The following is a 21,602-nucleotide window of genomic DNA, read 5'->3' as shown; positions in this document are numbered from 1 at the left end:
CCAGTGAGAGTTGGAAGTGTGCCCGCCAAAAATAAAGCTGGCAATTTAGTTAATTGAGAGCCAATTGAACACAATTTTATATGGCCTTTGTGCTTTTATGGTTGGCAGGTGGGCCAATTGGCAAGGTGGCCTATATGTTTTAGCTACAACCTTGATCCAGGGCAGGATGAGCCATCAGGACTGAAACAGAATTAACAAATGTATCTGTGGACTGAGGTTTGTGCTCGATTGTGCTGCCTAGGCACTCATGGCATAGCTTTGAGATCGATATTTATTTTTCATGGGCCAGCAACTCCCTGAGACAGATCCGCAGTGGCTGTCCCCCGAGGGAGCAGATTAGAAACACGTGCTTGCACCCTCCCTTTTCTTTGTACCTGCTCTTTTCCCACCACCTCTGGCAGTGCTTAGCCTTTCACTGAATGCATTTGGATGGCCATTAGTTGGGGCTGATCATGGCTGGAAATACATTTTGCACCTGTTTCCAGACCCGCTGAGTGTGCACGTCTGATGGGCAAAACATTACAAGCAGAAAAATATCCAATCCCTGTATCTCTTCTTAACACTATTGGGACAAAGCCCGAAATAAGACCTTGAAGTATCAAAACTCATTCAGTCAGGTCAGCGATCAAACAAAACATATAACCTGCGACTGGGCACTGGCAGTTCAGCTGCAACTTAGATCCCAAGCGTGACTAGCTTCTTATCCCAGAAACTGTACTTGTCTACAGGATAAACATAGCCCATCTGATCTCCCTCCTAGTTAACACCTCAAACTCAGTGTTTGGTTGGATGCACAGATACTGGCATCATCAGGGAGATCTCAGCCATGAAAACCAGTCTATACTATATTGGTTCCCCATGCATATCCAAGGGAGGGGGTAAAAGATCTGCAATCAATCTTTCAGGGAGGGGAAAGTTGTGAATATCTAAGGAGATGGACTACTCACTATTAAATGCCCCACTTCCATTGTAATGCAGAAGGAACAAAAGTCATACAAAGTCTAATGGAAGCTAAAATTGTCTTCCCAAAAACTGCTAAGACTCGGGTCAATTGAGAATTTCATAACTGGGATTGAAAGATTTTTCTTTTTGGGTAGGGGTATTCGGGAATATAGAGCAGGAGTGGATAAAAGGAGTTTAGATGCAGATCAATCGTGATCTAATTTAATGGCAGGACAGGCTGAAGTGGTTGAACAGCCGACTCCTGTTCCTGAGTAAGTCTGCTGATAATGCTCATAATCTTCATATTGCTCACATGCAGGAGTTCAAAGCTGGTGTGACACAAATGGAAAAATAAATGTTAAGTTAATCCATACCTCAGGTGCAATGTAGTCAGGTGTACCACAGAAGGTTTTGGTTGTTACCCCATCCCACATGTTCTCCTTGCACATACCAAAGTCAGCTATTTTTATATGTCCTTCCGAATCCAGCATCACATTATCCAACTTCAGGTCTCTGTTAGGAGATTAACGGCAGTTGAAGTGTGGATGGTCATCTATAAACTATAAACATTACTTCTACAGAGAGAACACACAGAGCATGCACCTTCCCTTCCGACCCTGCCAAAACTCCGAGGCCTGCCCCCTTGGTCAAGGTTTTTTGTAGACATCTGATGGTTTGCCAACAGAATCCCTACTGCTAAGATGGAAGTTGCCCATTGGCCAGTCTCAAAGTCCTGGTGACACTGTAATCAAAACAGAAAATGCTGGAAAAACTCAGCAGGTTGGGCAGCATTTGTGGATTGAGAAACAAGTTAATGTTTTGAGTCATGAAGCGTCCTGGCAATTAAAGGGGCAGATATATCTGGAGACTGGCAACTCAAGTCAGCTTTGATGGAGACAGAGGATTCAAAGACAGGGGGTTGAAATGGAGAGAGAAGCTGTTGTAAGACCATCTCCCTCCACAGATGGACCTCTTGTGGTAGATTGCGGAGAAGAATTGTGCTCGCATAAACTAAAAATGAATTAGCTATGACTTTTCTGGGATTGCCTGATCTGCAGGAAGGAATGGTAGCCAGGAGTGGACTTCCTAGCAGTGACTAAGAGCGGTGGTGAAATGAGGACTGGGGGGTGGGGGGGGGGGGGGGGGGGGGCAAGAACAGACCAAGCTGCATGTGGATATTTTGTACATTGGGCTAGCAGCAAGTTGATGAAAAGGAAAATGAACCGACGGGTGGGTAACTGGGTTACCACAGGATGCAGCGGGTTTGAGCAGGACAGCAAGCAAGATTCCCACTCAAACACTGAGGCAGGGGGAAGGGGAGAAGAGAATGTACAAAATCACAAGTAGAAGTAGGGAAGGGGCAGGAGATATCAGGGAAAAGTAGAGTGGGCCTGACATACTGGCCTCAGGAAAACAGGGATCCCTACAGCAGGAGGAAGTTCATGGAGGTCGTAGGCTAGAGGAGATAGAAATATATCAAGTATTATATAATGGTGCAAATCAAAATTCAAAAGCAAAGAAAAGTACGCAAAAACAAAACACAGCCATTGCTTTCCAGCATGCAATTTATATAATAAATGTGGGAAGAGGAATTTATAATAGAATACATTGACACAAAAAACATGTAAACGCAATGGCTTTGATCAAGGGACCCCACCCCCTCCCAGAGGTGACAAATTGGCTGTACAGATTTACCTGTTGTCCAAGCTGCATATCAACAGGCTTACCCAGCACTCAGTTACTGCCAGTGGTAGCAGGATGAGGCTCTCAAAGGGCCTCAGTAGGCAGTGGGGTGGAAGGTCAACCAGGGACCTTCTGGTGGAGGTGGAATGATAGTGGGGCTCTGGTATGGCATCATGCTGCCGAATTAGATGCTCTTTCCACAACCAAGCTCACCACTAACAAGCAGGAGATTCCGCCCATAATTCCAAGTCAGGTTAGTGTGTGGCTTGGAGGGAACTTGCAAGTGATGGTGTTCCCATATGTCTGCTATCCTTGTCCTTCTATTTTGTAGAGGTCGTGGGTGGATGCTGTTGAAGGAGGCTGGCCGAGTTGCTGCAGTTAATTTTGTATACAATGCACATCACTGCCACTGTGTGCCGGTGGCGTATGGAGTAAGTTCTGTTCCCCTATCATCCATGTGCTCACTAGCCTAAACTGGCTCCCTGTCAAACAATGTCTCGATTTTAAAATTCCCTTCCCGGTTTTCAAATCCTACCAGAGTCTCACTCCTCCCTAGCTCTGTAATCCCTTCCAAGCCATGATATGGCCGTTTCTCTATTTCTGGCCTCTTGTGCATTCTCAATTTTAATCAGTCCATGTTGTTGACTGTGCCCTCAGTTGCCTAGACCCCAAAGCTCTGGAATTTTCTTCCCTACACCTCTCCACCTTGCTTTCCTCTTTTAAGAAACTCCTTAAAACCTCTTTGTTAGATGACAAAAATGTTGATCAAATATCTCCTTATGTGACTCAGTATCCTAGTGTGCTTTAATATGCTTCTGTGAACTAACCTGGAATGTTTGATCACATTAAAGGTGTTACAAAAATCTGAGTTGTTATCGTTGAGTGAATGTTTAAGATGTTGAATAGGGTGCCGGTCAAGCCAGTTGCTTTGACCGGGATGGTTTTTATTTTCTCATAGGATGTAGGTGTTGCTGACTAGGTCAGCTCTAATTGTCTTTGAGAAGGTGGTGGTGAGCTGTTCTCTTGAACCACTCCATGTTGTGTAGGTATAGCCACAGTGCTGTTAGGAAGGGAGTTCCAGGATTGTCCCATCTAGTTTTGAAATCTTGTGCAACAGGCACTCTACTCACCTGGAGCAATGCAATTTCTTGGGAGGCAAAAAAAAGATTAAAAGTAAAGCATGCTAGTTAGGGAAAATATTTTTCTCTGAATTCCATTTTGGGAGATCATAGTTAGTTCCAGGGAGCATACTGACAGTAACCTATATCACAGGGTACCTAGCTCTTGTATACGGTGATCTTCACTCTAGTCGGCTGAAGTCTGGAATGTGGAGAAATATCAGGTTGACAATTGGTTACAGACCTATAGAGAGAAGTTAAAGGATGTGCTGCCAACTTGATGTGAAAGTTCTGTCAGTGTGATCCAGACTCCTCTCAACCACAGTACGATGTAACTGGTCAGTGAAGGAAGTGACACACTGCATTCATCAGCTTTTGGTGAAGCCTTTTCTAGAACTAAGGAGGTGAGACATAAATAAATATTTTCTAAAGAGTTCTAAGCATTGAGGGGAGGGTGAGGCGGTTGGGGGCGGGGTGGTGGGGTGGGAACAGATTGGGAGGAGCTATTTGCTTCATCCATCTCGACTATGTGAATATCAAACACCATCAAGATTCACAAGTACCAATACCGGCTCATCTCCGACAGCATAACCGCAGCCCCTGGCCCCTCTGGAATATTCGTTGAATAAACCATTATTGTTGATGACTTGCACACTTTTTTGCTTAATTATTGATTAGCTTCATGGTCCGCAATGGTTAGATTTTTGTTCAATTGCAATGATCTGCTGTCACACTCACCTATAAACAATTCCGTGACTATGGAGAAAAAATAGACCAACAGCAATCTCAGCTGCATAGAATCTAAAAGATGACAAAGACAAGTGTAAGCAATATTGTTAAGTGCTTGCCAAATCTTTTCCGGGTGTGACCCCATATTAATGACTCAATCTTAGCATGAACTTGGCCTGAAAATTTGGGAGTAAGAACATTGATGAGCAGGAGGGGGGGTGGGGGGAACAGGGGGTGTGGGGTGGGGGACGTGGGCGGGGGCCAGGGGCCGGTGTGGGATGGAGGGCAGGGGGCGTGGGATGTGAGGGGTAGCTCTCCCCCTTCACCCCCCAACTCTCCCCCTTTCACCCCCAAACTCTCCCCACTTCACCCACCCAACTCTCCCACCTTTACCCTACCAAATCCCCACCTACACCCTCCCTATTTTCCACACCCTCACCCGCCATCTCCCCCCCTCATCTACCCCACTTCCACCCCTCCATATCCCACATCTTCATCCCCCCAGCTCCCCCCCTAACTTTACCCACCCTTTCCACCTCCACCACCTTCACTCCCCCAACTTTACCCCCAGCATCTCCTCCATGTAAACATCAGCATATAGAAAAGCATATGTCTCACACTCTGCTGAAAGCCTGTAGCTGCATTGTAATTATTGTTAGATTGCTTTTGTACAGCACATTCAACACAAAGAAAAAGGGACTTCATCTCTATAACATTTTTACGACCTGTGTGACCCAAATGGCTTTACAACCAATTAAGTGCTTTTTGGCGTAGTCGCTGTTGCAACATTGGAAACACAGCAGGCATTTTGTGAATAGCCAGGTTCCACAAATAGCATTGTGATAATGACCAGGCCATCAGTGACTCTGATTGAGTGATAAATGTTCTCCAGGACAACTCCATTCTGTTTGAATAGTGTCTTGGGATCTTTATTGACTTCCTAAGAGGGCAGACGGGGCCAGATTTAACTTCTCATCCAAAAAAAAATGCCTCTTGTAACACTGCACTGAAGTGTCTGCCTGGATTATGTGCTCAAGTCTCTGCTATGCTGCGTGCTTCTACAAGCTCCTCACTCAGAAGCATGAATACTACCACTGAATCATGGTTGTTACTTTACCCTGGAGGATTGATGGATAAAACTAGACAATTCTGGGCTATCCATCTGAGGAAGAGCCCTACTGAAGTGAAGAGGGAAGTGCTATTCTGCACTGAGTCAGATACTTACACAGCATGGGGCTCCTTGAACCTGCCAACCTGCTGGATCTGGTACATGAGATCACCTCCATTAACATATTCCATTACAAAGTACAAACGCTCCTGATGGAGGAATAAAGAGACAATGACAAATTAATTGTTTACACAGAAGACAAGCCGAATATGTATTCAGACACTGCTTTATACAGCACACCATTGGCGGAATTTAATGCCTCCCATGTGGTGAGTTTGGTAGCTGGGACCATTTAATTAGGCAAGACGGTAGGGACCTGCTGCCTTCCTACCTCCACTCCCTTTAAGCCGTGACGGGGAAGGCCTGTGGATGGTCTTCCCACCCCCTGCCAATTGATGCCAATATGTGGGCAATTCAAGTCCACTTAATGACCTCACCCCACGATTGCTGGTATTAACCTAGTGGTGAGAAGGTACCCACCATGCGGGGAGCATGACAAGCAAACCTCTGCAGGGTTGCTGATTGGCTATCATGGGATGTCCCTCGTCCCAAAGCACTTGATATCTGATTGAGGGACTTGACATCAGGAAAAGGGAGACCTTACTGAAACCTACTCTCCTATCCTTGCTGCCAACCCCTGTCCCCTTTTCCCCTGATCCCTCCCTCCATGATCACCCATCAGTGGCCTGGGCTCCAAAAGTGATCCTGGGCCTCAGGTGGATGACTTATTGGTGCGCTGCCACTCCGATTGGACAGCAGCTCTTGGCAGGCAGAATTTCTGTCCCCTGTGTCCTCGATCCCAGAGAGAGGCCTGCCCGCCATTATCCAGTGGTTCTTAATTTGACAATCCTTCCCTAAAAGAGGGAACATGGGGCTCTCATTAACTCTCCAGCCAGCAGGTGAGATCCCATTGTCCCCACTGAATATCACCTTATGGTATCTTCAGCATTCATTACCCAATTTCCATCTTCAGTTTGAACATTCCATAGTTTATATGGATTTCAGCAAGGTGTTTGACAAGGTGCCCCATGCAAGGCTTATTGAGAAAGTGAAGGAGCATGGGATACAAGGGGACATTGCTTTGTGGATTCAGAACTGGCTTGCCCACAGAAGGCAAAGAGTAGTTGTAGATGGGTCTTTTTCAGCATGGAAGTCGGTCATCAGTGGAGTGCCCCAGGGATCTGTTCTGGGACCCTTGCTCTTTGTGATTTTTATAAATGACTGGATGAGGAAGTGGAAGGATGGGTTGGCAAGTTTGCTGATGACACAAAGGTTGGTGGTGTTGTGGATAGTGTAGAGGGATGTCAGCAGTTGCAACGAGACATAGATAAGATGCAAGACTGGGCGGAGAAGTGGCAGATGGACTTCAACCCAGATAAGTGTGTGGTGGTTCATTTTGGCAGGTCGAATAGGATGAAAGAATATAATATTAAGGGTAAGACGCTTGGCAGTGTGGAAGATCAGAAGGATCTTGGGGTCCGGGTTCATAGGATGCTCAAAGCAGCGTCGCAGGTAGAGGCTGTAATTAAGAGGGCGTATGGAATACTGGCCTTCATCAATAGAGGAATTGAGTTTAGAAATCGGGAGATAATGCTGCAGCTGTATAGGACCCTGGTCAGACCCCACCTGGAGTACTGTGCCCAGTTCTGGTCGCCTCATTACAGAAAGGAAGTGGAAGCCATAGAAAGGGTGCAGAGGAGATTTACAAGGATGTTGCCTGGATTAGGTGGCATGCCTTATGAGGGTAGGTTGAGAGAGCTAGGTCTTTTTTCCTTGGAGAGGCGAAGGATGAGAGGTGACCTGATAGAGGTGTATAAGATGTTGAGAGGTATTGATAGAGTGGATTCTCAGAGGCTTTTACCCAGAGCTGGAATGGTTGCCACAAGAGTTCACAGGTTTAGGGTGCTGGGGAGTAGGTACAGAGGAGATGTTATGGGGTAAGTTTTTCACTCAGAGGGTGGTGGGTGTGTGGAATCGGCTGCCGGTAGTGGTGGTGGAGGCGGATTCGATAGGGTCTTTTAAGAGACTTTTGGATAAGTTCATGGAAGTTAGTAAGATAGAAGATTATAGGTAAGCCTAGTAGGTAGGGACATGTTCGGCGCAACCTGTGGGCCAAAGGGCCTGTTTTTGCTGTAGCTTTTCTATGTTCTATGTTCTATTCCTACTTTATGATTTTTTTGAAAAACAACACTTCTGCACTGAGCCAACAGGAGATAAGATTAAATATAATGTATATCTGCACAATCCAATGTACAAACTATTTAGAACATGCAGCACAGAAACAGGTCATTTGACCCAACCAATCCTGGCAGCCATTATGCTCCACATCCTTCCTCAACCAACTCTGTAGGACAATCTTCTACTTCCTTCTCCCTCTTATTCTAGCCCAGCCTCCCTTTAAATGCATCTACACTATTTGCCTCGCATTCCCTGCCTAGAGTTCCACAATCCCAACACTTTCTGGGTAAAGAGGTTTCTTCTGAATTCCCTATTGGATTTCTTGGTGACTATCTTATAGAATCATAGAAACCCTACAGTGCAGAAAGAGGCCATTTGGCCCATCAAGTCTGCACCAACTACAATCTCACCCAGGCCCCACCCCACATATTTACCCGCTAATCCCTCTAACCTACGCATCTCAGGACACTAAGGGGCAATTTTTAGCATGGCCAATCAACCTAACCCGCACATCTTTGGACTGTGGGAGGAAACCGGAGCACCCGGAGGAAACCCACGCAGACACGAGGAGAATGTGCAAACTCCACATATTGATAGCCTGTTGCTTTGTTGTTCCCCACTCTTTTTGTCTACTGAATCAAAGCCTTCCATAATTTTAATGACCTCTATTGGGTCACCCCTTGGCCTTTTCAAGAGAAAAGACACACAGTCTGTCTGTCCTTCCTCAATAACCTGTCATCCTTGTTTCTAATGCAGCAACCAATGTACGCAGCATGTTCTAACCAAAATTCAATCCAAGTTTAGCATAATTTCTGTAGTTTGCATTTATACCTAACTAGAAATAAAACTGAGCTTGATCTGCTTTTTTTTATTGTGTTGGTACTTAGAGTAATTTATTTATTTGTCCTCCAACTTACATTTATTCTATCCCTTTAGGAATCTATTTTCCAATTAACATGGCCTCCTTATTTTGCTTGTCATTTCCATTCTTTCCACAAGCCCACCAAGCTAAATTTCCTCTAAAGTTTTCCTTGTCCCAACCATGAACTTTGTATCTCGCTTATCTCCCCTCATGCCCTCTCTCAGCCCATTTTATCCATGTGACCCACCTCCTGCTCTCTCAATTCTATTCCCACTAAGCTGCTGACTATCCAACTTCCTTTCCTGGACCCCATTGTGGCTGATATATTTAGTGGCTCACTCGCTTCAGCCATTATCCCTCTTCGGGGACACTGTGGACCATCCACGAGGCAGAGAGTATCGTGTATAGCACATATAGAGAGGTGGAAATACCACAGGCTAAGATTCCTCAGGCAGGAAGGGAATGGCCACCAGGCAGAGCAACAGGGCGAGGCAGGCAGCGCAGGAGTCTCCTGTGGCTATTCTCCTGAAAAACAGATATACTGTTTTGGATACAATTGAGGGGAATGGCCTCTCAGGGGAAAGCAGCAACAGCTAAATTTGTTGCACCATGGTTGGTTCTGCTGCAGAGGGGAGGAATAAAAAGTGTGAGATGCAATAGTTATCGGGGATTCAATTGTAAGGGGAATAGACAGGCGTTTCTGTGGCCACAAACGAGATTCCAGGATGATATGCTGCTTCCCTGGTGCTAGGGCCAAGGATGTTTCAGAGTGGTTGCAGGACATTCAGAAGGGGGAGGGTGAACAGACAGTGTACACGTTGGTACAAATAGCATTGATTAAAAAAATGGATGAGGTCCTAAAAGCAGAACACAGGGAGCTAGGAATCTAGCTGAAAAGTAGGAGCTCAAAAGGTAGCTATCTCAGGATTACTACCTGTGCCACATGGGAGGTCTGAAGTTACTGTCTTCAATCTGGCTCAAACTCTTGTCACTACTCACTTCATCCTGAGGCTTAACCAGACTCTTTGCAACCTCTGTGCCATGGAAAAAAGTTTAAATTTAAAATTTACATCTTGGTAAATTTACACTTAGCACATCAGAAGTATCTTTTCAAATATTATACAATTTCAAAGCTATCCGAATGCAGTCTACTTTTTTATACAGTTAACTCACAAGTACTCATCATAGTGGATGACTTACTCCACTGATTCCATTTATTATCTAGACAAATACTTATTTTAATTTTAAGCACTGATCCTTGTAGGCCTCTTTTCTACTTCTGTTTCTCGGTCTACCAGCCAGCTATTTTTAAAGAATCAGATATGCGATATTTGACCCTATTGTGAACCACTGATCACATATCCACATCATTATCAAATCCTATTTTCACCTACTTAAAATCACCTGATTTTGCCTGTTTCGGTGCATTTTATGATGAAATCCTCATTCATGTTTTTGTTACCTCTATACTTGACTATTCAAATGACTGCTGGCCAGCCTCCTACTTTCTACTCTTGGTAATCTTGAGGTCATCCAAAACTCTGCTACCCAAGTCCTTACTCGTGCTAAGTCCCATTCACCCATCATCCCTGTGCTCAATGACCTACACTAGCTCTTAATTAAGCAATGCCTCAATTTTAAAAATCTCATCTTTGCTTTCAAGTCCCTCTATGGCCTCATCCTTCCATATCTCCATGATTCCTCCAGCTCTATAATCCTCTAAGAAGTCTGTACTCACCTCATTCTTGAGCATTTCTGATTTTAATCACTCCACCATTGATAGCCAGGCCTTCAGCTGCTGAGGTCCCAAACTCTGAAATTCCCTTCCTAAACCTTTCTGCCTCCCATTCCTCCTTTAAGATGTCCTTTAAAAGCCTACCTTTCTGAACAAGTTTTTCACCATCTGTCCTAATATCACCTTATGTGGTTCGATTATGATACTTTATTCTGGTAAAGATGCTATATAAATACAAGTTGTCATTGTTTCCCAAAGTGTATCTGTGTTGACATCCATTTGCCAATAAAATACCCATTCTGCACATTTATTGATATCTTCTTGTAATTTGATGAAGTCCTCTTCAGTATTGACTACCTCTTACCAATTTGGGGTCATCTGCAAATTTAGAAATTGCATTTTTGACTGCTAAGGTCTAAGTCATGAACATTGGCAGCTCCAGCACTGATCCTTGTAGGCCTGTTTTCTACTTCTGTTACTCTGTCTACCAGCCAGCTATTCATTCTGCTATTTTTCCCCTGACTTTATTAGCTGTGATCTTATTTATTGTTCTCTTATGTGGTACCGCAGCATAGGCCTTAATGGAAATCTAGATAAATTACATCTGTGACACAACTTTTGTCTACTTTCTCTCTGAACTCCTCAGAGTTCAATGGGGCTGGTCAAGGAAGACTTTCCCTTTTGAACTCCATGCTGACTGTTATTATATTATTTTGGTTTCTAGTTGGTTTTCTAAGGTGAAGACACTTTCACAATTGATGAAGTCACTTTGAATATTTCTTATCATACTTAATCACTAACACTGGGTGTGTGCAGGAGCAGAAATCCTAGAAATAGGCTCATGGGAAAGGAGAGAGATAGAGAAATAGAAGCAATGAACATGGAAGGAAAGAGATGGAAGGTGGGATTGGGGAACTGGTGAATAGCGGAAGATGGAGGGAAGAAGAAACAGTGAAAGTGAGGATGGACAGCTAGAGAAACGCAGTGGCATGGATGAATGAGACAGAGTCAAAGGTATGAAGGGAAAGATATGGGAGGAGAGAGACAAATAAATAGCAAGAGAGACAGGGAGAGAAATAGAAAGCAGAAAAGGTGATGAGAGAGCAAATTCTATATTGAATGGACCATGGGATGGAGTGATGAACTCACCCATTGACTTGCTGCATCTATCTGGCTGACTCCAATTTTAAGTTCTTCAACGCAAGGACATTCACTGAAACTTTTTGGCCCCACATTGGATCTTCCTTGCCTAGAACTCCCATAATGCTGGGGGCAATTCCCCTGGTGCTGACGGCTGCCTCCTGTCACCTGATCTTCAAAGCCAGGCAGGTGCTATCCACCAGCAGCATGCAACGAGGGTGGTCATTAAAATCAATTGGCTGGTTGCTGGCTAGATGGCCTCTCTGCTAAGCCAGGCCAACCTTGTGGCAAGAGGACCCTTGATATGAACAGATCCAGAAAAGCAGGTCCTTTTATCACAGAATTATGTAGTACAGAAGGGGCCATTTGGCCCATTGTGCGTATGCGGTGCTAGTCTTTAGTGGAGCTATCAAATTAGTCTTACTGTCCTGCTCTTTCCTCTTGTAGATTTTTTCCTTTCAAGTTTTCAAAGTTATTATTGAACCTACTTCCACTGCCCTTTTAGGCAGTGCATTCCGGGTAACAACTCACTGTGTAAAAAAAAAAGAAATTCTCATGTTGCCTAGGGTTCTTTTTTCAGTCACTTTAAATCTGTGTCTCCTGGTTATTTTGTATTTACTTTGTGGGTCAAAAAGAGCAGGATTAGATAAAAGACTAGAGCTAATCTTCTTCTGAAATGCCCTTGTCCAGAGACCAAAGTAAAAATAAAAATGCTTTTATCTCTCGCTCTAAAACAAGGTTCAGGTGCTGACACCTCCCTCGGTCCTGCTATTAACATTCTGCAGTACTGGATATCTACCGCCAGAGGTCCCCATGGTGGCTCAACAGATAACGCGCAATTTGTCCTGGTGGCAGAAACCTGGTACTGCAGGGTTTAAATTTACAACCCTGGATCTTGAGCCTTGACCGATCTTTACGTTGCTGTATCCTTTTCACAAAATAACAAATAAAAGGGTAAACACATGTTTGATGATAAGAGGCAATTTGAACACAAACATTTTGCGAGTATAATTTCCACCTCTTTCAAGTAGGTTATGAATTTCACTTTTGGACGATTTCAGCAAGCTATAACCTGTAGCTAATACCAGTAAAGTTTAATTTACACTTAACATTCAGTAACTCAATGGGTCTGTTTTCCCCTCTTCTTTCCTCCTCTTGCTGAGGTGCTATTTTGTGATGTGTTTTGGCTGGCTAGTAAGCGTTAGCGAGCAGTTCAATCCTGTCCTTGCCTAAAGTGTATATTATTTACTAAAAAACAATCATAAGCAGCAACCTTCTCATTACTCAGGAGCACAGAGGTTAAATACAGCACTTCCTTTGGCCCAGATCAGTTAATGCCTCATTGGCGGCCAGGCAATGAACCCAGGTCTTCTGATCTGTTTGATTCAACCAGGCACAGGTTTAACCAACCTAGACCTCAAGTACAGTTACCGTGGCATTTATAATTCTGATGTAATGAAGTAGGGGGGAATGGATAGATGATTTTCATAGATTCATTGTGGCAATCTTGTGGTAGCATACCCTTAAATGTACAGAAAGACGGCAGCAGGTACACCTCGGCTTCATGTTTTTTCATTATGTGGTTTAAATGATCACAATTATCAGGTACTACAGTGTCTTAGTTTATTACACAAAAACCAATGAGGTGCTGTCTGTGAATAAAGTTGTTTCCATAATGATCACATGACTCAGAGCAATGCTGTTAATAACTGGTTTGAAATGTACATTTTATGCTAGCTGAAATCTTTGTGAAGCACTGGATATACTATTGTTCTGGTGAGACACACAGGCCCATTGAAACACGTCGCAACAGGTCAGGGATCAAGAAAGATGGATTGGTTAATTACCCATGCTGCAGCCACTGGAGAGATGGGATTTGTTCAAGGTCATTTTGCAGCTGATTTAAGCGGATTAATTTGGTGCTGGTTAGAGGTAGCTCTGATGTAAATGAGTTGTCGTGGTTCCATTTAATGAAGTGTGTGTGTGTGTGTAATGTTAGCAATAACTAATGACAACAATTACGTGACTCACTGTCACTGATGCTATCTTAACGGAGGCTCTGAAATGAATGCAAATTTGCATTTTACCAGCATGTGTTTTATATCAGTTTGGGTTTTTATTGACTGTTCAGTTATCTCATTCTCAGAAGCATGTTATTGGGCCCTATCCTACCTCTAAGGAGCCATGTGACGACTCACACACCCTTTGTACTACTGCTGTTAACTTCAGAATGACTGCTGCCCATAAATATTGAACACAAGCTAGTAATGGTACTAGTACATTCCACCTCAAATTTCTTTCTCCTTTAATGTGGATATTTTGGTTGATGTAACAAAGGATGTGATGTGCAAAACACTGATAACAGAAATTAACATTGAGTAACTTTGCCTCCCTCTTCTGAAGCAGTGAAGAAACATGGAATGTGAAGTGCTGGAGACCATACAAAAGGAGAGGGGAATGATAGCATGTATGAAAGCAATGTCACTGCACAGAGAGGTTGCAGCCAATCACTTCCACCAAGTCCTGACACGTGTATGCAGAATGGGGCAGAGGACAGGAATGAGGTCAATACCACATGCAAACTCTGAAGGGTTTGAAGTATCCATGCCTGTTTGCAGTTTGCTCACAAGGCTCTGTGAAACCCTCTGAGGATCATGATTTGTCTGCGTTGGGTTAAAAGGAAACAACTCCTATTTTCCCAGCCTAAGTTGGCCTATCCCCAGGATATCTGGCTGTGTCTAGAGAACAGGTTGTAAATTTTCTCTGACAGTGTTGTGAATCTAAGCAATGTAGCCTCGAAGATGCATGTGTGTGGTTTTGCAGCAATCTGGGATGCACCCCACCTTGAAATAAACTCTCGTCAGTTTGTTTGGATACATTTTCTGAATAAAGTAAACCATAACCATTAAAATGTAAACTTACAGTGTACTGAAAAGTAGAGAAAGAACTTTATAGACTGCCCAATACAAAATTTACAAAATTTAGAGAACACATTGGATCCAATGCAGTTCACTTCCAAGGGGCAAAAATATTCACCAACATCATTGAGAAATAAGTTTTATTTGTAATGTAATGCAAGTAGTAATGGCACGGATGCTTCCTACTGCCTCCCCAACTTACCATTGTCTGGAAGCAGGAGTGGAGTTGAGTCAGGAACTGGGGCTTTCCAGGAGCAGCCAGAACTCTCTTCTCCACCATGGTGCATTCCACGTCATCATCCTGGATCACCACATCTTTCTTCAGGATCTTGATGGCATAGAGCTCATCCGTGCCTTTCCTTTCAGCCAGCATCACCTGAGGCACAGAGATAACACACATGCACCCTGAGTCCATGTTGGCACACTGCTGACAAACACCACATATATTGGGGAATGAATTAAAGAATGTTGCCAATTTCCTTCCTCCTTTCACCTTATCTCAGAGTTTTGGACGCCAGCTTTAGTGCCTTGTACTACTGGCCATGCTTCATCGTGGAGCTAAGTACTAGCTGTCTTCGGCTTGGAGGATGTGGTAGATTTGTGTGTGTGGGCTGTGTTAATGTCTGTGCATAGTATCCAGTGTAAACACAGAGGACTTACAGGGTAATCTGATATAAATATAGAGGCTGGCTGGATTACTGCCTTTGAAAAATTATAAACTTTTCCCTGTGATGCTGTGAACAGTTCACACTGATTCTCTGGAGTTTCCCCAGATTTTCCACTGAGGTTACAGTGGAGAAATTCTTTGGATTGTTAAATCACCTAAAACACATTTGTCCTTGAACATTTTACTTTTCTACCAGTACTGAATCTGTGAACGTGGCCCCCACTAAGTGCATTTCTTTATATTTGTGTTCGAGCTGTGTTACCAGCAATACTACAATGCCATAACACATCGCCACACTACAAAACATAATATAACATTATACCAACAACATGGCATTCAACAACACAAAACAACACGATGACACAGCAACAAAAAATGAAATAGAGCATCAAGCCAGCATAATATCATAAGACATGATATAATAAAATGCAATATTATATAACTACGTTCTAAAATAGACCACACAATGCAATAGTACACCACAAACACATAAACCAATACAATGACACAACACAGTAAAATCACTAGAATGTAACAGAGTAAAATATCAAAACCTCACCATGTGACACGTCATCAATGCTGATTCTCAGAATCTGGACCATTCACCTCACACACATCCCCTCTTGCACACACATATCATAATCTTTTCCATTTCCTGTTGTTACCATAGACCTCTTATGATAACGGGTGAAGGTCTGTACTAGAGTTCAACTTGTTGATGGACATTATAAATTGCTGATTTAATTTTCCTCAGAGGGTAGCACTGTAACTTGGAATGAGTTTCAGTGAATTCACAAGTTTGGTCTTGGGACAGTGTAAAGGGAGCTTTATTCTGTGTCCAACCTGTGCTGTACCTTTCCTGGGAGTGTCTGATGGGTCGGTGCAGAGGAAGCTTCACTCTGTATCTCAACAAGGCTGCTCTTTTTAATTCATCCAATGGGTGTGAATGTCACTGGCAAGGCACTTTATTGCCCTCCCTACACAACTGAATAGTTTACCAAGTATTTCAGAATGCAGTTAAGGATTAAGCATAGGTCTGTAGTCACATGCAGACCAGCTAAGGACAGATTTCCTTTCCCATCGGGCATTAGTGAAGTAGGTGGATTTTTACAATAATCCAGTAGTTTCATGCAGTGGGATTTTCCGGTGTTGACAAAGTTGATGGACCCTTGAATGGTGAATTTCATCTTCTGGCCCTGCCCCCACCATAACAGGGCTGGAATATTCCACCCATAGTCACCATTACTGATACTAGCTGTTTGTTACTAATTTATTTAATTAACTTAATTAAAAATTTTCCAGCTGTATTTTAGAACTGCAGATTATTAGCCCAAGCCTCTGTATTACCAGACTACGAACATAATCACTATGCTACTGTACATTAGTACATCAACCAATACAAATAACACAATACAATAATATACCTAGAGCATACAAAATAAAACACTAAAACCCCATCATATGACACTCCATCAATACTGATCCTCAGAATCTGGATCATTCACCATACACATATCCCCTCTTGTTTCCACAGGACTGCTCTGGGGAGTGTTTGATGGAGTAACGTGAAGGGAAAGTGTTTGAATGGAGTTTCATGAGCAGGCCTCTCAGCATCTGGTGAGCCTGACTCAGGATTCTGCGTTGGGTGATATGGAAGCTACACCCAAATTAACCAAAGTGTCATTTAATTTTCCGTTGTAATCAACAGAGATTTTGTCCAGTTTTTGAATATAATAATTTCAGGGTAATCAAACTTAAGAATCAGAGAACTTAGATCAAACTAACCAGACGACTGACTTGTTTCATTATAGAGCATCAGTAGGGCACTTTGGGTGAGAGACTGGCAGGCAGTGAAAACGTTTTCATATCAGGATCAGAGTTAATGGGATTTTAGAAGAGAGAATCCTGAAGCTCCTCCTGGGCACGGGGCTGATTACAAACAGCAATCCAGAGCCATCTGCTTGGAACGATTGCAGTGGATGCGAATGATAAACTGGAGGCCCAACTCTTGTTCATTCAATTTGGATTCAACCCCTCAGGATACAGAGCGAGTGTCATGAATCCAGCCATCGATTCAGAATGCAAACCTCACTCTTCACAACAGAAAACACATTAGAGAGACTTGGTGAAACACCCCAAGGTGCATAAAAGGAGGCAATGTTCTCTTACATATTAAAACCAGAGAATGCGCAAGACTATTTTCAGCCCTCTCACCAATTAATTGGCTTAATCAATGTTGTATTCACTAGATAGTAGCTGATACATGGAGGATGGTTTTTCTCTATCAAGCAATTTCTGTCATCCTATTAGAGGTCAGTGGGTAGCACTCTCACTTGAATCAAAATCTCATGGTTTCCAGGCTGATACACTGGACCAGAAATACGAGTGTGTTGCATGGTCGGTGGGGTAGTCTTTTGGATGAGACTTTAAACTGAGGCCCTGTCGGCCTGCTCAGGTAGATGTAAAAGATTCCATGGCACTATTTGGAAGAGGAGCAGGGGATGCTCCCAATTCTTGACCAAACATTTATCCCTCAACCAACCATCACTAAAACAAAAGACTACTTATCTCACTACTGTTGCAATTTGGAAAAATTTTCCCCGCTTGCGTAAGCTCTGCTCAGTGTGTTACAGGTGTATATTTGGCAGAGTACTTTCCAAATACAACACCAGAAACAGAACCAGTGATGCAGTGTGACTCTTACTTTTCCAAAGCTGCCCTTCCCCAGCACCATCAAGAAGTTGAAGTCAGTCAGCTTCATCCGATCCCGGTTGCCATTGTTGTCAATTTTGGACCATGAGCTGGATCGCTTATCCTCAGCCGCCTTAGAACCTGGCCCAATTCTGGCTCTCTGCAAATAAAATAAAACAGCAGCTAAAATTAAAGCTGTGGGAAACACTTGGATAGCCCATAGAGTGGGAGACTCCCAAGGGTAGAAGATGCTGGGGGTGGGGGGGGAAGACAGAATAGGCAGACTATGGTGGAGACACAGGAGGAGTGGACCACAAGGATGGAAAGTACAAATGGGAGGGGCTGAAACAGAGCCTCCAAGAGTGGCCACTGCTGGAGATACAGCCCAAGGAATACTGGGGCAGGGGAATACTGTTACATCAGTGACGGGCACTGGAGCAGAGCCTCAGGAATAAAAGGTACCATGGAAAATGCTGAGAATGGAGAATCAGGAGTGGGCTGGTGGTGTTGTGCAAGGCGGTTTTGTAGTGTTGAATGGGACCTTAGGAGTATGAGTGGCTGCAGTCCATAAGTGGCATTGGGTGGGAAGGCTGGGAATCATGGCTGTGTTTGGGAGGGGATGCCATGAGTAGTTCCAGAATTAAGCTTCCAGGAATGATGAGGCAGAGAACACATGTTGAAAGAAATGCTGACTATATGGGGATACGGAGAGTGGTTAAAGGTTAAAAACAAATGTGCGAGGATGCAAGATGTACAATGTTGAAACTGACTCAGGTGAAATACCACAAATAGCAGGGTATCGCAAGCAATGAAATCAAAAATAAAATGATGGATGCCGCACAACTCAATGAGAATAGCATTTTAAAGTAACCCAACCTTTGATCAGCATCATTCAGCCAAGATCTTCAATGAACGCTGCTTCTCTCCTTTACAAAATTCGAGTAACTTAAACAACAGTGTAATCTCGCTGAATGTTTTACCAGAATTTTTCCTCCTGAGCAGGATTCCAGCGTGCAACTCACTCCTCAAGTATCCATTATTCTAAATGGAAGCCCCTGACCCTGGAATTAACTTCCAGGTATTTGTTATTCTATACATAAACCTCACTGTAATATTCCTGCAGTGTGTGGTCCATGTGGAGTGATAGATAGAGTGGACTGTCAGACTGAAGAATAATATCCTCACCCCTAATGAATAGAATTATTTGCATTGTCCCAACATTCCTGTCCCTTTGAATTGAGTATAGTCAGTTATCAGCCGGCAGCAATCGCGGCAGCAACACCAGGATAAATGAGAAGTGTGAGGCAGCGAGTGCCACAAATAAAGGTTACTTAGCAGACTGATAGACAGAAATGGCTGATGTGTGTGCAGACAGAATTTCAATTAATTGTACAGATAAATGCCGCAGGCTGCACAATCCATTTGTCTGAAGTACTGACAATAAATGCTGCTTCTGTGGGTCATTCATTGGACAAACAGTCCATCACCAGCATTTTCTTGCATTATAAATAACACGGGAAAGAATAACTTTAAACTGCTTGCAACATACACTTTAAGAAGGGCTTTTTCAAATTTCCCACTGATCCTCCTGTTCTCTAAATCCAATATCCTGCACGGTTTTCCTGTAGCCTCATATACTTCCCAGGTAATATATTGACAGTTCACTCTCCCCAGCTTGGAACCCCCATCAGGTTTAATGGGCAAGCAGTATGACGGGAATGTAATTGAGGGGCTCCTGTGACTTATATTTAGAATAAGGGATACCCAGGAGTGAGTTACAGATTGGAACCTAATTGATGGATTTGGCATGAGTTATAGGCTGGAAGTGTGCTGACAGAATTTTCATTGCTTGTACAGAGTGTCAGCTCTCTCTGCCTGTGTTATTTATTCACTGTATGTTGATAAAAGAATCACTTCCTCAAGCTCTCCTGAACCTGGTTCGCTTTCGTGACTTACCTCAAACTTCTGCCTCAGCTCCTCATTTCCTTCAGAGTCCTCTTCGGGTGGCACAGGCACGTTGTAATATTCACCTTCCTCCTGGCTCAGCAACTTGTACCTATGTAAGGGGGGGATTTATTTTATCTTTTTAACTGCTTTTTGATGCATTCACAATCCAACAATCTCAGCTTTTGAAACATTTCACTAAGTGCGTGAAGGCGAATTCACATCTTCAATGTAAAAAAAAATGAGTAGTAATGCTACATTTCCTCATTGAGGTCTTATGTATTCAGCTGGGACTGGCACAGGGAGCCCTTCTCTACAGTGTAGCGCAATAAATGCTTTGTTGATCATTACACAATTCCCAGTACAGGTGCATGAAGAAGAGCAGCAGCTGCACAGGAGCTGGACCTAGAGTTCATCGTCAGTGAGGGGAGGTCGAGGTGAGAACATTAGGATAACAACATTCAACTTTGCCACCAAAATATAATCACAGATGTGCACATTCCAGTGAGGACGGGATCTGGCTAAGCTGTGGCCAGGTGCATGACCAGTAAAAACTGACTGCATGAAGCGTGCCCACTTGGGTGAGGCAGGAGAGGGTTGCTTGAACCCAAGCTATCACAGTCCAGGAAAAAGTCATTCCCTTTGGGGGAAAGAGTACAATAAAAACAGAAAATCTCCCAGCTTCAGAGTCAAATGAAATTTTACGGCACTCAAGCAACATCATCTGTGATCATTTAGCATCATTTAATTGCCTTCAAAGCACTAGAAGCATTCAAGTGACTTCAAAAATGATAGTGTATTTTTCCTAGCAAACAAGCTCTAAGTTCTAGTGGTCACAACTGAACTGTCAGATATCAGTTGATATCAACAATATCCTTCCATGGATTTTAGTCCCAGCTGATGCAGTATATTATGTATGCATTGCATCGACTGTACTCATCCAGAGCCAATTCAGGCACACTGCAATTTCCAGATTTTGGTGCAAGTGGGATGGTCAGAAGTTGCAATGTCCATTGTTACGCTCCATGGCAATGAATGTCTCAGCATTAACCATGTTTGGGAAGGAAAAGCCATGACAAAGATATAGTAGCAAAAAAAATCTGACTTTCAACATCCAGGTGTGGACGCACGGTCAACCAGTAGGGTTGTTTTAACTGTGACTATGAAAGTGAGGATTGCCTTGACGCTTACACATCTGGATCCTGCAATAGGCTTTAGTGCCTGTGACCCAGTGTCAGGGAGCTTCTAAGTGCTTTACTTTGTGACACAGCAGCCTACTTGTCTACTTGAATGGAAGACAATTCAATTTCCTTAGAGCATAGACCCAACAACAAAAATGTCCCCCATTGTGCTTCCTCACTGTGAATCGTCAACAGAAAGGATCTACATCAAATGTCCACATCTCAGAAACATGCATTCCCAACAAAGTTTGAACCAAAGCCACCTTCCTTTTATTTATTTTATGATTGGGAAATGCAGGGGCCACACACCCACTAACTCACATAAAGCCTGCACTGGGCTGTCTTCATGCTGCTGAGTGAAAGAGGGACCGGGGGGGCGGCGGGGGGGGGAGAGCACAGGGGGCAGGGGAGAGCGTGGAGAGGGGGGGGGGGGGTGAGAGAGAGCAGGGGGCGGGGGAAAGTGAACAGAGTGGGGCAGCAGGTGGCAGGAAAGTGAGGAACTATTTTCTGTTGGAGAGTGAGACCCCGGTCCAAGGGAGAAAATGAGGCCAGTGGGGCTGGGACTTATGTGCTAGTGGCCGAGGAGTGAATGTTCTCGTACATCTGAGCAGGGTGGAAAACTCCAGGTCTTAGGGACGGCTGAGAA

The 21,602-nt window shown here is 43.7% G+C and overlaps 1 protein-coding gene across 2 annotated transcripts in view; it reads right to left on the bottom strand.

Annotated features, from left to right (window-relative positions):
* Nucleotides 1–21,602, bottom strand: part of LOC144510643 (protein kinase C beta type) — a 288,328-nt gene that overhangs the window by 32,092 nt on the left and 234,634 nt on the right. For both annotated transcript variants that reach the window (XM_078240297.1, XM_078240296.1), the window contains exons 8-13: nucleotides 19,788–19,887; nucleotides 17,845–17,991; nucleotides 14,676–14,849; nucleotides 5,698–5,789; nucleotides 4,482–4,544; nucleotides 1,317–1,455 (exon numbers count right to left, since the gene is read on the bottom strand). In XM_078240297.1, coding sequence (XP_078096423.1) covers nucleotides 1,317–1,455; nucleotides 4,482–4,544; nucleotides 5,698–5,789; nucleotides 14,676–14,849; nucleotides 17,845–17,991; nucleotides 19,788–19,887 — 715 coding nt within the window. The remainder of the gene's footprint in view (nucleotides 1–1,316; nucleotides 1,456–4,481; nucleotides 4,545–5,697; nucleotides 5,790–14,675; nucleotides 14,850–17,844; nucleotides 17,992–19,787; nucleotides 19,888–21,602) is intronic.

Source organism: Mustelus asterias, chromosome 23 (genome assembly GCF_964213995.1).
Source record: "Mustelus asterias chromosome 23, sMusAst1.hap1.1, whole genome shotgun sequence".
NCBI classification, from domain to species: domain Eukaryota; kingdom Metazoa; phylum Chordata; class Chondrichthyes; order Carcharhiniformes; family Triakidae; genus Mustelus; species Mustelus asterias.
This window is presented reverse-complemented; position numbering and strand designations above follow the sequence as displayed.